At 40.7% G+C, this 16416-nt stretch overlaps 1 protein-coding gene across 1 annotated transcript; it reads left to right on the top strand.

The window, feature by feature from the left end:
• The first annotated feature begins 12793 nt into the window (after window positions 1-12793).
• On the top strand, window positions 12794-13171 carry LOC104215427 (uncharacterized). The gene has a single exon (XM_009765226.1). The coding sequence runs from the start codon at window positions 12794-12796 to the stop codon at window positions 13169-13171; it is 378 nt and encodes a 125-aa protein (XP_009763528.1).
• Window positions 13172-16416: the final 3245 nt, after the last annotated feature.

The following is a 16416-nucleotide window of genomic DNA, read 5'->3' as shown; positions in this document are numbered from 1 at the left end:
CAAAGAGAAAACATTGCCCGAGCCTGTTGTACCTGAAGTCTCCAATTCTGGAGTGGTGGTTCCTCTGAGTGATCATGCTTCGACCGAGGTTGGTTCTTCCAAGGTCGAGGGGCCTGGACCAGCAGAAGTGTGCTCAGCCTTCGAGGAAGTCCGCCGGCTTCACTTTGCGGTGAGTTTTGGCATAGGCCTTCCGCGTCTCTTGTCTTCCCTTCCTTATCGAGTTTTTCTTCTGCAGGACTTTGATAGGCTTAGGTCCGAGCTGCTCCATCACGAAGCTAAGCTTCGGAAAGCTCTATATGAGGGTAGGTCTCTTAGGCTCTTTTGCGAGGAGAAGGAAGTTGAGTGGATGTATCGGCGATATGAGGCGCACCGGAGCTCGAATTACGAGAGCTGTTTAATAGAGCAGGTAACTTCTTGTGGTATGCATCTCGCGTTTTAACCTTTTAGGTTAACCTTTTGCCTATCTCAGTTATAGAAAAAGATGGAGGCTCTGGAGCACCTTAGGGGTGAAGACGACCGAGTTAGGAATGACTGTGGCGAGCTAAGAGCTCAGGTGCAGGCACAAGCTTCAGAGGAGAAGGATGCCTTGGCTAAAGTTCCTACTTTCGAGGCCCAACTCCACTTGGCTCGTGACAACAGTTCAGTTCAAGCGGATATGATAACGAAGCTCGAGTCCAAACATTCGGAGGTCAGGGCTGAGATCATTGACGCTTAGGCTGAAGCAGCATTGAGCCGGACTAAGGCTGATCTAGAGATGGCGATTCATTTGAAGAATTCTACTTATGCATGAGCTGAGTTGAAGAGGTCCCTTGATCGTGAAGAGAGGATTGAGGAATAAGTTCGTTGCATGTCCCGAAGAATGGTACTTGAAGAGATTGGCGCAAGGGGTTTTGTTCTTCGGGAAGAGTTGGCTCGAGCGAGGGCGAACGAGCATGATGCTCGATCATTTCTGCCTGATGTTGAGGAGAGTGAAGAGGGCGCTGATAGGTCGTAGCCCTCGGGGACAGGGCGTAGACTTTGCCACTTTGCATGCGATACCTTCGAGTTTGTAGATGGGGAATGCACCTTTTCACATTTTGTAAATAACAAAGAACTCAAGGTTTTGTTTCTTTCGTACCCCTTTCTGCTTTGCTTCTGACCAAGTGGACTGGTTTTGGAGTTAGCGAGAATCCTTGGATTCGTAATATGGCTCCAGGGCTTATTAGGCGTTCGGTCGATATGGCCTTTAATGTATGCTGGCATTGGAGTCCTTACATTTTTGCTCGACTGCCTTGGGTTTAGTCTCCGAGTCGAATTATGACTAGAGCCCAATTGACCCTCAAGTTTTGTATTTTTGCGGGCTGGCGACAACGACTCTTATGCCTTGGGTCAGAGCGACTTTTTAGTGTGTGTGGCCCTGAGGCTTATGAAGCTGGCGATGACAGCTCTTATTCTATGCCCTTAGAATCGGGTTATGACTCTCAAGTGTGTGTAGTTAACTATTTTGGATCCGGTCTCATAATCGGGTTACGACTCGAGCTCATTTTGATCCTCAAGTTTTCAAATTTTAAGTTGGCGATGGTGGCTCTTACACTTTTGGTCATTACGACCTTTTAGTGTGTGGCCCTGAGGCTCATTTAGCTGGAGACAATGGCTCTTACTCTCTTGCCCTTAGGCATATGTAGGATTTATTTTCCTCTCGTTAAGGCCTTTTTTTAAATAATTTTGCCTGACCCAGCATCGATTCGTGAAAAACCTCGATTTCAAGTTGTTAATGGCGATATTCGAGAACCTCGAAAGGTATAGCTCTTGGGATGACTAGCTTGAAGCCTTGTGATTTGGAGCTTACATGGTCGAAGCTCGTTTGCCTGTTCGAGGGTAGCCTGTTTTAACCGTTTCTTTTTGAAGTAGATTCAAAGTAATGGCCTGTGATTTTGTAGCGACGGTCGGGCGTCCCCGAGTCACGTTAATTTGGCTGGTGCATCCATATTGACCGTAGTCATTTGTTTTGTAAGGAGCCATTTGTGATCCCTAGTGTGGTAGTTTAGGCATCTACATCGAGGGTATGCCCTTTCGGGAGTCTTACAAATGCGACATATAGCCTAAACTTTGGAATCGAGTTTTATGCCTGTAGTAAGGTATTACAAAATTTTCATGCCTGTTGAGGTCTTACAGTTTTTTCATGCCTATTGAGGTCTTACAGTTTTTCATGCATGTTGAGGCTTTACAGTTTTTTCATACCTGTTGAGGTCTTACAGTTTTTTCATGCTTTTTGAGGTCTTACAGTTTTTGTTGTTATGTTAAATAGATCTTGCTAGACCAAGTTTGCCAGCTTAGGTTCTTACGGCCTCGGGTTTTTACGCGAATGGTGAATGGCGATAGTCTACGAGTCATCGAGTTTACTTAGGCTCGAAGGTCGTTACTCATGAGCTCGGAATTGCCTCATTGAGGGCTTATGAGCATGGAGTTCTAGCCCTAAGGCCACGCGGGTATCCAATTATTGACGCTAGTCTCCGAGTATTTTTGGATGTACTCGATGGAGGGATCCTTGCTGTGGACATGCTGAATTTTCTTTTGACTACGATATGCTTTTGGCAAAAAATACTCTTTGATTGCTTGGCGTGAGTACATGTCGTTGTGTTGCCGTAAGCCTGGCTTATGCGAACATGGTTCGTTCGACCATTTGGCACGGTAAATCAATTCCTATTGGAACCTCATTTGTCATTTCCTGGTACAGGGTTGATTGCAAAAGAAACCCTGTAAGCTTGTTGGGTCCTCATTAGGCAGCGCATGGGCATTGCCTCGTTAAAAACCTTACTGGTGAAAACCCTTTTCGGGATAAAAGCTCGGCCGAAGGGAAAGAATGTAATGGACGCTGCTAAAGCCTTGAGATCTTCGGGTTGGGTCTGCATTTCCGACCGCCCCAACCAGACGCTGCATAGGTGTTAGTGTAGAATAATAAAAGAGGGAGGTGGTCTTACCTTATCGTGGGGTGCGCAGGCAATGTTCCGAGGCCTGATGTGTTGCTACTATTTGGTGCGAGGACCCGATACGGTCCCCCGCTGTGTTTAATTGGGCTTAGTCGAAGACGTAGTTTGATTATCCTTTGACCCTTTCGAGGGTGGAAGTATCAGTGCCGGCGCTACGTTAGATAACACGAACACTTCCCTTGACACGTGTTGTTCACCGTAGACGGTTTTAATTCCGTTTTTTGTTGGGGATTCCATCATTTGGCAAAGGGGGGATGGTACCACTCTCATGAGGTGTGTCTGCGACCGTCTGAATAAAGCATTTATGACTCGCATTTCCTTTGATGACATGGTATTTGGCTTTCCGGTCGTGCTGGCTAAGAGAATGGCCTCTCCTTTCGTTTTTTTGATCATCATTTTGAATCCGTCAAGGATTCGAGAGGCGGTCATGATTTGGCCTAGCAGTTCGAGCTGCTTTGTCTCTCTTGGCCAGATATTGTTGGTCGAGCTACCTGGATTCACAAGCGCACGCTTTATTCGAAATGGATGAATGAAGAAAGGGGTTACCAGTGTGCTGTTATGGAGTTGAGGCGAGGTTTCAGAGCTTTCCCTATTCAATATAGGGGCACCTCCGGGTACGTATTTCCGGGTTTGTCTTTCTCCGGCGATGGATATTTTTGTCCTCCTCTTCACAAGTTCCCGGGGGGTATCGACGCCCCTCTAATATCGTGATAACATATCGTTGCCCATTTGATTCGTCCTTCTTAGACACCTTTCTTTCTTGGAACCAAACTTGAGCCCGATTGCCCAAAAATTCTCAGTTGTGACCTATATTCAGCAGCTTGGCTATTTTTTTGGAGCTAGTGGCAATCTTTAGTCCTGTGGTTGTGCTTATTATGAAGTTCACATACCAAGCTGTGATTACTCTAGGAAGTGTCTGACTGAATAGGCCTGGGTCATCCAGTGAACATGACGTCCAATATAGCGATATTGAAGTTGTATTTTGATGGGCGAGGCGCCCCGCTGACCTCGTGTCCTCAGCGAATCTAGCTCTATTGACAAGCTCGCGAGGGTATTGTCCTCGATCCGTTCTCCGACCATTGCAAGGCAAGTTGCATCTCGGGGTATTCCTCCTATCTTCGGCGTACGGCCGGTATCTTTCTTTTTTTGGTTTTTATTTTCTTTTCCAAGAGCCTGATTGGGTATACTGAGCCCGGGGGGGCTCCCAGCTGGTCATCCTCGACCCTAATTTAAGACTGGTACCGGTTGTGGGCATCCGACCAGGTTGTCGCTGGATGCTCGATCAAGTTCTATTTCAAATGTTCTGAAGCTGTCGAACTTCGTTCGTTCCGGCCTTGATTGAAGGCCTGTACCGCCCAATCGTCGGAGACCAGGGGTAGTTTCTTTCATTTCATTTGGAAACGAGATACGAATTCCCGTTGTATTTCATTCTCCTTCTCCTTAATCTTGAGTACGTCGGACTTCCTTGTCGATACTTTGATGGCACCAGCGTGTGTCTTTATGAAGGAATCTGCTGGCATGGCGAATGAATCTATGGGGTTGGGATCTAGGTTGCGATGCCACACCATGGCCCCCTTCGAGAGCGTTTCTCCAAACTTCTTTAGTAAGATGGACTCGATCTCGTCGTTTTTTATACTATTTCCCTTTACCGCGCAGGTGTAGGTAGTAACATGTTCACTAGGGTCTGTGGTCCCGTTGTACTTAGGGATTTCGGCATTCTGAACTTCTTTGGAATGGGTTTCAGGGCCGCTTCTTCGGGTTACGGCCTTTGTATGAGCTTCTTCAAATCCACACCCTTGAAGACCGGGGGTGCGCCTAGGATCTGGTCGACTCTGGAATTGTAGGTCTCGACCTTCTCGTCATTGGCTACTATTATTTTCTCGCCCGATTCGATCCTTTTGGTGAGATCCTCAAACATTTTTATGATGGCAGGTTCGACTATCGATCCGTTATTGTTCGATCTCTCAGGTAACTGTTTGGCTGGGGGAGTAGTTTCCGGTGCTACTGTGCTAGGAGTCTTCGGGTGGCTTTGAAACTGAGCGATAGCCAATTGTTGTGCCTTTAACATTTCAAAAATAACATGAAGACTAACTTCCTGTTCTTCCCGGGCTGGAGTTTTTTGGGCTTCTTGTTGGTAGTCATGCCATATGCTCCTGTCGGTGTGTGAGGTTTTGTCGACCTGCTATGCGTCCTACGAATTCGCGTCCGCTAGAATCGTTTCGGGCGCATTATCGGGGTTTTGCGGTGGCGCGCCAATAACTGGAATAGCCACACCATTTTCCCCGTGGTTTTTGAGGTTGTCGTTCTCGACTCTGTTTACTGAGCCAGACAATTTGACCTGAAATCAAAAGATCTTGGACAAGAAAAAGTGTGAAAGATAACTTGCATTGTGTAACGAAACCAGCAAGAAAATAATCACTATTATTTTTAGCCCTACGGTGGGCACCAAACTGTTTACTGTGAAAATGGTAATAACAATTAAATTTGTTAATGGGACTCTAAAAATACGTAATCTATTTTTATGCTAGTTATTTAAGAAGTGGATGCGAAGTATGTGAATCTTAATGACGAAGTACGAACTAAGACAGGGTTGTAATCAAACCGAGGAGATAGGCATCCAGGCCTCGGGCTAACCGATGAAAGGCCTCGAGGTCGATAACTGGGCTCGAGCTCGAGCTATCGGGGGTTACCAGGAATAGAATAACAGTTAGGATATAATTGAAAGGAGGCTCTTTATGGCCAATATCAAGCAAAAAATGAAGAACAAGTATGAAAGTAATAAATGGAAGCGGTAGCCTCGAGTGAATAAGTCAAGGATAAAAGAGAGAGGGAGGGTTGTCATTGATCTTGTGTATAATAGTTGGAGCAACAACAACCCCTTATAAAGAGATGAGGATCCCCTTTATATAGGAGGGTAATCCTGCCGTAGTACAAAATATATTAATTGTAAGAGCATGGATATGGGACAGCTAGACGTGATGCCTTGATATAGGCTCTGGGTAGGCCGGCTTTGAAGACTTAGCCGTGTGCCTTGGGAATTCCCCATTTTGCTTTAGCCTCGATCTACGTCCTCTTTAAGTCGGGCCTCGACTAGATCCAAGGGAGGGAACTCGGTCACAGCTTCGCGTCCTCGGGGTCTCGAGGTGTTCTTCTGAAGTGACTTGATAGCAAGGAATTAGTCCCTTTGATTTCGCCGCTTACAATCTGTAACTTCTTTAAATCGGACCTCGACGAGCTCCGAGGGAGGGAACTCGGTCACAGCTTCGCGTCCTCGGGGTATTGATGTGTTCTTCTGAAGTGACTCAATAGCAAGAAATTAGGCCCTCTAATTTTTCCGCATACACCCAGCATCATAGAGAAAGCTAATAATATTACCTACCCCTTGTAAAATCATGTGCCCTCACAACAAGAACAAGAGAGTCGAATCTCATGATCAAATTTAGTTTAAGGACTCACATGTATGTAAAAGAAATCTTTCACTCTCACATAGAAGTCACTTGCATATAATTGGTACCATATGTTTGCCCTTAGTGTAAACCACTACTAATGTAAGCTCGCTTGATCTAAAATTAGTTAGGACTTTTTCATGGTTGTAATATGGGCTAAGGGACGGGAAGGATATATATAGGAATAGTGGTTCAACTTCCTAAGCAATTTAACACATCACCAAAAAACTTAAGCACAAATTCTTCATCACCACTTAAATTTCACAAACAATATTACCTCAAAAAATATTTTCTTTTTCTTTGAGCAATATATTTATTCATCTACATTTTTGTTCTCCTTTTTTTTCCAGATTTTTTGTCATTTTCAACTTCCAGTAGTGGTGTATTATTTTAAAATATACGTGCACTCTTCTTTCTTTCATTGGTTCCACTCATAAGCCACCCCACACTTAGTCCCTTCTTACTTCTTTTAGTGCTCAATTAACAATTAAAGTGCTTTAAGAGGTAAAAGGATCAAAAGTTTCAATAAAGAACAAAAGGTATAGGCTCGAAATGGTTAATTAGGGATTAATTTTATTTGTTATAAGCACTAAGCTCAAAAGAAAATCAAAGAAGGCATAAAATCATTTTTCCCACCGAGCATCACCTAATATTTCGCTTTAACTCAAATACCGGGCAAGTTCTAGACACAAGTACAATACATAGAGTCCACAAAAATTTCACTTCACACATGGCACATGACTCACTAAGGACGGCCCCATTCTGACTCTCAACAAGTGCAAGTATTCACGAAGCCACGAGATATTAAGCATTAAGCACAAAGTGAATACAAGTCAAGAAAACGAGACATAGGCGTCACAAAATATGTTATCCAAGTAAGCAAGACATCACCAATAATTTCAAATCATAGGGAAGTTACTACACATGCCAAAGTATAATTATGCTACTATCAAAAAAAGTCAAGGGCGCCTACGTTCATCATTCTTCCTCCTTTTATTCCATAAATTCCTAATCTACTCTTAACGAAAAACTACTACTACACGGTCCAAACTACATCCCATGAAAAAGAACCAATGCACAAAGAAAAATGACGGGGGATTATTGCAACAAAAAAAAGACATATTTTTGTGTTTTTCTATTTTTCAAATTTTATTTTGTTCAGACTTCAATCCCTCAAGAAAACTGTCCACAAAATCCATCGTTGGGAAAATTCCAAATTTTCTGCTTTTTTTTTTTTTAAATATTATTTTTTCTTTACATAAAAACTACTACACTAAAAAAGAATACTACAACTAACCTAGGATAGCACGGAAAATCATTCAAACAATCTCCTCACCCCACACTTAAAATTGTGCAATATTCTCAATGCACATTGTAACTAACAAGAGTGTAAAAGAGACTCCCTAGTAGGTCAAAGGCCGAAGCATTAGCAGCTCATGGGATACTCAGACTTCTCCCAGGTATGATCCTTTGTGCAGGCACCCTACACTTAGTTCCAACCACATGGCTAACTTTTGCACACTTCCTATGGCTTTGCTCCCTATTCTCAAATTCCTACAAAATAAAACAACACTACAAAAATAATACAATAAGAAAAAAAAATCAAAAATATAAGAAAGCAGTAAAGGTGGGTGGCCTCCCAACAAGCGCCTAATTTATCGTCGCGGCACGACGTGAACCCTTTTTTGCCTCCACCTCGAAATTATGAATTGAGCCCCTAATTTGGCTTCAAGCCTTCTGTGATGCTCCCGGGACGGTAAGATAAATTTAATTGGTCCAAGTAACCAATATCGCATTCTACACTTCTTGGCCTTCCGATGAGGTATGTAATTCTCTCGCTCTGACACGACGAATTAAAGAATATAAGCAGCTTGTTCCTCGTCCGTTGGCTCCTCCAAAGGCTCAGATGACGCGATTTCCATGTCATCATCCAAACAGAATATTGAAAAATGTATGGAATGAGGACCAATACGACCTAACTCTAGAATTGTATTACTCTTTGCATCCTCATATTTACACACACTAGAGTCTCCAACTATAATATTATCTACTTCCTCACATGACTCTAGAGTGCTTTCCTCAACATGGACATCATCAATAAAAGTATGGTCGAATGATTGACTCTCTACTTTTAGCTCCTCAATTTGGCATATAAGCTCCTTTTCAGTTTCACACAACTCAGAACTATTTTGTTGGGCGTTAGATGCATCAACCTTTGCAATCAATTGAGCTTCCGAGTCGTGAATACAGGTTCCAAATTCTTTAATCTCTTGTCCCATTTTAGCTCTTCCTTCTATTAAGTCTTTTATCCCATCTGTAAATTTCTCATGTTGAGATTCATATATTTCTAATCGTTCAACTTGTTCCATTGCCAAGTTTGGCTCAAAATATCCACTTTTTCAAATAATTTCTTTTGTTGGAACTCACTTTCTTCATTCAATTCTTCCATATTAGCCTTCATTCTTGTGATTGTTGCCCTCATTCTTTTCATATCTTTTTTGAGTTCATCATGTTGCTCTGCTACTTGCCTCAGAATATCCCTATTATATGCATCACTTTCCATATCCTGCACTTCATTGCCCCTATGAAACTCACAAACACTGTTAGAAAGATCATAATAAGGGCTCAAATAAGGAGGAAAAGAATTAGAACAACCATCCCAATTGCCATCTTGACCACCACACATATTACAAATATTCCTCTCAAAGGATTGATATTGTGCACAACTCGCTCCCGAGAATATTTTGACAATTTTTTCACCAGTGGGCTCCTCCACAATATGGACAGGGATAGTCAAAATAAGAATAATTGTCATTCGAATAATTTTCATTCCAAGATGCCATGCTAAAATAAATAAAAATTACTATCTAAACTAAAACACAAAAATATGAATAGTTAAAAAATTAAATGTCTAATCTAGAAAAATAGCCAATTTTTAAGTCCCCGGCAACGGCCCCAAAAACTTGTTGCGACCAAACACACATGCAAATATACACAGTCGTCAAGTAATAAAGTGACTAAAAGTCGGATGTCAAACCCACGAGGACTTGTGATTACGTATTAACTAAATTAGACTTTCCTAATTATCTAAACAAGAATTAAACCTAGAAATGTTTGATTCTAAACTAATCAAAATAAAAGAAAATAAATGGTGAACTCTGAACAAGGGAAAAGCATATTTTTATGATATCAATGTAATGAAAACGATCTAGGATTATGAGCTATCTAACCTTCCTATTGTTATCTTCAATTGAACTGACTAACTAATTTATCTAGTTTATTGGTTGACAGGGTTAATATTGCTCATAAGAATCTGTCAAGTTCTTAATTGCCTGTTCAAGCTAACATAACGCTTATATGTCAATGGACTAAGAATCAACAAGAATCAACAACAACACATTTATAATTCTTTTACATCAACCAAAAAAGGCAATTACGTATATATCTATCCTAATCGCGAATCCATTCCCCAATTGCCGGATTTAACAACTTGCTCTACTCAATCCAATATGCAATCTAGAATTCTCACTTTCGAGCTCAATTCAAGATTTGTAGATAGTATTCAATTGGTGATCAAGCAATCAAATAATTAAGTGCAGGATTAAATAAATAAACCAATATGATAAACTAAGAAGTCAAAATCAATATCCAAATAACAATAGTAATGAAGAAACACAAACCTAGAACGTGAATTTTACCTCCACATAGACATGGTAGCCAAAAAACAAATCATACAAAGAAACATAAAAATTACTAAGTTTGGTGGAAGAAAGATTGAACTTGATGAATTTCGGCCTCCACGGCGACTCTGTGCTTGTGTTTTTCCTCTCAAAAATGTCCTCCCCCTCAAAATAGGTTTAGGTTAGCTTTTATATAAGTTTGAGACATCTTGGGATCAAAATAACCGAGTCCCAATCGAAATAGGACATGTTCACGTTTTGAGCGTCCAGGGCAGCGTGAGGTGCTGGCCCTGGCACTCAACTTTTTAGCATTCTATTTTTACCGCCACAAGTAACACCCCACGCTGCCTATGTCCCTCAAATGTGCACTTTATCCTTTTCTTCCCATTTTCGCTCCAATTCACGCACTTTCATTCCAAATCACATCCGAATGATTCCTACACATAGAAATACCACAAATTAGCACAAATCATTATATTATATATCTGAAATCTACGAGACATGAGCAAAATGTGAGGCAATATATGTAACAAATATACATAATTTAAGCAAAACATTAACTGACTTGGTTTCCTTTTTGATGGCCTGACGTTCTTTGATTTAGCATCGTCAAATCTTGACTTCCTTTATTTATCATCATCAAATATTCGATCTCATCTCCTATTTATTGATGCCCTTGGTGGTTCCTTGATTCCTGCAATCAAAGTAGATAGGATTTAGCATTGCACAATTGTCATTATTGAAACATAGATGTAACAGAAATTAGGGTCGTGACAAGTTGGTATAAGATCTCTAGGTTCATAGGTGTTACGAGTCATAAGTAGGTTTAGTAGAATCTTGCGAATCGATACAAAGACATCTGTACCTATCTTCGAGAGGCTACAGAACTATTAGAAAATTTCACTTCTTGATTTCTTATGGTGCGAATTGGTTGACTTCAAAAATTGAATCTTTGACTTTCTATTCCCTCATAGATAGTGAGGATACGCAATGCTGGATCCGACAATCAGACACCCGCGCCCCCTACTAGAGCCACGAGAGGTTGGGGCCTGGGAAAAGGCCAAATAGGGACACATGGTTCAGCTAGAGCACTTTCCAGGGTAGCGACAGATGACCCACCACTAGCTCCAGTTGGGGGGTAGGCCTCCGAGGCGCCTGTTGCCACCCCTGCACTTTAGTTGACCCCGCATGGTTCTTGAACATATTCAGTGCCTTAGCTCAGGCAGGGTTGATTTTACTTTCACTAGTCACATCTCTAGATAGGGAAGAAGCTCAGACTCCCGTGTCCCGTACCCCCGAGCAGCGGGTCCTAAGGTCACTACTAGCTGAACTATGTTCATTTTCTAATTGTGATACAATTTTTTTGATGAATAAACTACTCACCCCTGGCCTATATAACGACTCACCTTTCAAAATTTATTTGGGCACTCATCAAAATATTTCTCTCTAAACAATTTTCTGTTGTTTATGTTATCCCTAGTTTAAACCATACGCTCAATATAAACTTCAACCAAAATCCTCCCCATGTGTTATTATGAATATCCCAAATACTTCATGACTATATTTTTTATGATTCAATTAGCTCTAAAATTTTCATTATTCATGATGTCCAATTTATTGAGAATATATTAACCTTTAAAAACATGTTCTCCCACCTAAACAAAAATCTTTCCACTCTAAAATGGAAAGTGATAAACTCCAACTCATTTAAGGATATTACAGTGATCTAACACAAAGAGTGATAGGTTACAAGTACTTTGGCTACAGGTAATTTACTTAATTTTTTAGTGATCTAACAAACTTACTATCTAGAACCAGATAAGGAACCTATTACATATTTATAAGACCTCAAGATCACAAGATCGCAGGATGGGATTCAGCGGGGAATATGATTCAACTCTTTAGAAGTGGAAGGAACAGATGAGGGACTGGGTCTCTATCAGTTCCCGAGGAGACTGCACGAAGTCAACTTTCCAGTTGGAAAGTCTGTCTGCACACGCTACTGTGCAGAACAATGCTGCAGTTAACTTCCTAGGGAAGACTTTTTACCTACCTTGCTTGCATCATTGTAAGTTATGTCACACATATATATATGTATGCAAGGGAGGTAAAAAAAATCACTTGAACATTTGACAAGCTAATCAACGTGACTATCTAGCAAGCAAGTTTCAGGTGCTTCAAGAACAAAGAACAAAACAACTATGGACCATTTCCCACATAGAGTTATTGTATGTCTTTAGTTGAGTTGTGAATTTGAAATAGTTCTTTAATAGTAATTCCTATCTAGCTTGTTTAGGAACCCAATTGTAAACCTTAAACTAGTGTGTTCGAGTCTTGGCTAGAGTTAGTCATATTATAAAGTATTTGTAATAGAGTTATTATAAAGTGGATTGTAAAAGAGTATTACAAGTAAGTTAGGGATTAAGAGGTTAATTCCTAGGTTGCATAGGTTATAATCTAAAAGTTGCTCAGTAGTGAAATTGAAATCCTACAGTGGAAGGTCATGGTTTTTAATCTCGTTGAGCTGTGAATTTTCCACATAAAATTCCTCTTGCCATTTAATTACTGCTGAGTGTGTGTGTACTGTTGGACCTGATATAGAACCTGGTTATCTATACAGTTTGGTAGAACCTTACATTCTATCAATTAGTATTACAGCAGGTTCTTTCAATTAGGTTACCACCTACAAAGGATCCTCATGGTTGCTCCTCCAAACATCGAAGAAGGCCAGTCTACTTACAGACCACCTAGGTTCAATGGACAGTATTATGGATGGTGGAAAACTAGAATGCATGACTTCATCATGGCTAAAGATTCTGAGCTATGGGATGTCATATGTGATAGACCATTTCTTCCTACCAAAAACCATGGGGACCCACAAGTAGCCATTCCCAAGACAAGGAAAGAATTCAATGATGCAGATAGAAAGGCCATAGAGAAGAATTTTCGTGCTAAGAAACTTTTGGTATGTGGTATTGGACCGGATGAATACAACAAGATATCTGCATGTCAATCATCCAAAGAAATCTTAGAATCCCTTCAAACGACTCATGAACGAACAACACAGGTCAAGTAATCCAAAATTGATACGCTCACAACTGAATACGAGTTCTTCAGGATGCAAGACAATGAATCTGTCTAAGAAATGCATACCCGGTTAACCTCCATTATTAATGATCTTCACTCCCTTCGTGAAACTATTTCAAGAAATAAGTTAGTTAGAAAGATCCTAAACATGCTACCAAGTTCTTGGGAAAGCAAAGTGAACGCAATTACAGAGGAAAAGGACTTGCAGGAGCTAACTATTGATGAGCTTGTTGGAAATCTAAAAACATATGAAATGAAAAAGAAGAAAGACAGTGAAAGAAGAGAGCCCAAGAAGGATAAGAAACTGGTCCTCAAAATAGAAAACAACGAGTCAAGTGGTGAAGATGGTGATATGGCATACCTAACAAGAAGATTCCAGAAGATGGTTCACAGGAATGGAGGCATTCCAAAAAAGGGAAGTTCTAGCAAGCCAAAGAATTATGAACTCTATCATAAATGTAGAAAGCCATGACATTTCATCAAGGATTTCCCTCTCCTAAAGCAGGATCAATACAAGAACAATGCTGACAAAGCAGCCAAAAAAAACCTGGTTCCTGACAGACACTTCAATAGAAAAAAATGGCGCTGACAATGCTGTGAGACAAGCTCTTGTTGCATGGGAAGATTCATCAAGCAAATATGGAGAAGATGATGAACCAGGTAACAGCTCTATGATGGCAGTAGAAAGTGAATCAACCGAGTATGATTCAATTTTTGCTTTGATGGCCTAGTCTGATGATGAAGATGATGATGATGATGAGGTAAATTTTCTGGATGTTCAAAGAAATCTGAAATCTTATTCTCCTAAGAAACTCATGTCTTTGGCAAAATTTGCTAATCGACGTTTATCATAGTCTTGTAAATGATAGAGATGTCTTAACTGTTAAACTAGGAGAAGCAGAACAGTCTAGAGATGACCTAGTAATAGTTGCAGTCGATCTAAGAGAGTCAATTGAGAACCTGAAGAAAAAAAGAAATGTCTTAAAGAAAAGGATTGAAAATGTAGAACAAGAAAGAGATGACCTTCTAGTGGTAGTAATGGACTTGAAAGAAACCATTGGGAAACCTACAATGGAAAGTAGGGATGAAAATTATCAAAAAGGAAAGGAAGTTGCAAGCGAGAAACACACAAATCTTGAAAATGAGCTAAAGTCAATGCAGTTTAGTCTGTGTTTTGAGCTTAAGAAAAACAAACAACTTCAGGAAGAACTAGGTAGAGTGAAGAGTGATCTTGAAAAATCACTCAAGTGGACCTGGTCCTCTGATGCTGTCATAGCCATGTACTCCAACAATGGTGGAAAGAACTAGAGGATTGGGTTTCAAAGGGAAAAGATCCCTTACAACCCTCAAAGCAAGTACGTTATTGTACCTGACAATTGGTTTTGCACCCACTGCGGTAACAATGGGCACCTTAAAGGAAACTGTAAGGCCAGATGTCAGTCATAGCCAAAAAACAAAGCCTTTGCTGAAAAAGTAACTACTACTAGAGAACCTGGTCCCTTATTTAAAAAATGCATAATGCCTGCATAGACCAAAATATCCCTTATTCACCCCTTTCCCCATTACAAGGGACCCAAATTGGCTTGCGTTCCCAAACCTTACTCCTAATCTTCTTGTGCAGGGAAGAGTAAAAGGAAGCAGCCTACAATGGTACATTGATAGTGGCTGCTCAAAGCATATGACTGGAAGTACAAATGATTTCCTTTCACTAAAGGCCCTACAATGAAGGAGTGTATCCTTTGGGAATGACAAGAAGGGATACATTCTAGGAGTTGGAAGGATTGGGAAGTCTCACTCTCACTCAATCGAAAATGTATACTACATGAATGATTTGAAGTAAATCATACTAAGCATTTCCCAAATCTGTGACAAACGAAACAAGGTCGAGTTTATGTCAAAAATCTGTACAGTGATGGACCTGGTTACGGGTGAGGTGGTGCTAGTGGCAAAAAGATACAAGAGTATCTATGTAGTTGATTTTGAGTGGCTGAAGAATGGCGATTTAAGCTGCCTAAGCATTGTTGATGATGATGCTGAGCTATGGCATATGAGGTTAGGTCACGCAAGCTTCACACTGTTGAATAAATTAATAAGGAAGGAGTTGGTTCGTGGTCTGACCAAATCAAGCTTCAAGGATCACAAAGTGTGTGATGCATATGTAAAAGGAAAGCAAGTCAGATCTTCATTTAAGCCCAAAAAGGAAGTCAGCACTGCAAGGCCACTCAATCTCCTTCACATGGATGTATGTGGACCTATGAGGGTGCCAAGCAGGGGAAGAAAGAAGTACATCTTTGTAATAGTCTATTACTATTCCAGATTCACCTGGACCTTGTTCCTTAGGACCAAAGATGAAACCTTTAAAGTGTTTGTTGCCTTTATCAAAATGATCCAAGTGAAAATGGGTAATAAAGTAGCCTGCATTAGGTCTAATCATGGGACGGAGTTTGATAATGTCAAGTTCGATGAATTATGCAATGAAAATGGCATCACTCACAGTTTTTCTGCTCCAAGAACACCTCAACAAAATGGTGTTGTAGAGAGGAAGAATAGAACTCTTGAAGACATGGCAAGAACCATGCTAATTGACAGTACGATTGCAAAATATTTTTGGGGAAAAGCTATCAATACTGCGTGCTACTTGGTAAACATGTGCATGATCTGGTCCCTTCAGAACAAAACTCCATATGAAGTGCTGAATGGAAGGAAGCCCAAGCTTACACATCTTAGAACTTTTGGGTGTAAATGCTTTGTTCATAACAATGGAAAGGAAGCTCTTGGGAAGTTCAATGCCAAAAGTGATGAAGGAATCTTCATGAGATACTCATCTCAAAGCAAAGCTTACAAGGTCTACAACAAAAGGACTTAATGTGTAGAAGAAAGCATTCATATGATCTTTGATGAAGCTCACCTCTCCTGTGAAAAGGACATACATGTTGATCAATATGGAGAGCCCTTATCTGTGCCAGGTGAAGTAATTTACATAGCAAATGGAAAGGCAGACATAATAACCCATGTCAAGAAATCCAGCGAAAAAGATGCAAATACATCTCCATCAATTGGAGAAGAACCTGGTCCCCCAATTATAACAACTGAAGCTGAAAATAGAGTTGTTGATGTAGTCCAAGAAACCCTACTCAGTGAAGTAAGAAGCGGTCAAGAATCCCAGTCAGATGTGCCTGGTTCCTCTACCAATGAGACTCATGCACCAAATTGGAGATTCAAAAGTTCACATCC

This window comes from Nicotiana sylvestris, chromosome 4, assembly GCF_000393655.2.
Source record: "Nicotiana sylvestris chromosome 4, ASM39365v2, whole genome shotgun sequence".
NCBI lineage: Eukaryota > Viridiplantae > Streptophyta > Magnoliopsida > Solanales > Solanaceae > Nicotiana > Nicotiana sylvestris.
The sequence above is the reverse complement of the archived record's forward strand: the minus strand, read 5'-3'. Positions and strand labels throughout refer to the sequence as shown.

Bases quoted from the DNA above. Each gene is read 5' to 3' on its own strand.
- LOC104215427 (XM_009765226.1), top strand. From the start codon at position 12,794: ATGGTTGCTCCTCCAAACATCGAAGAAGGCCAGTCTACTTACAGACCA.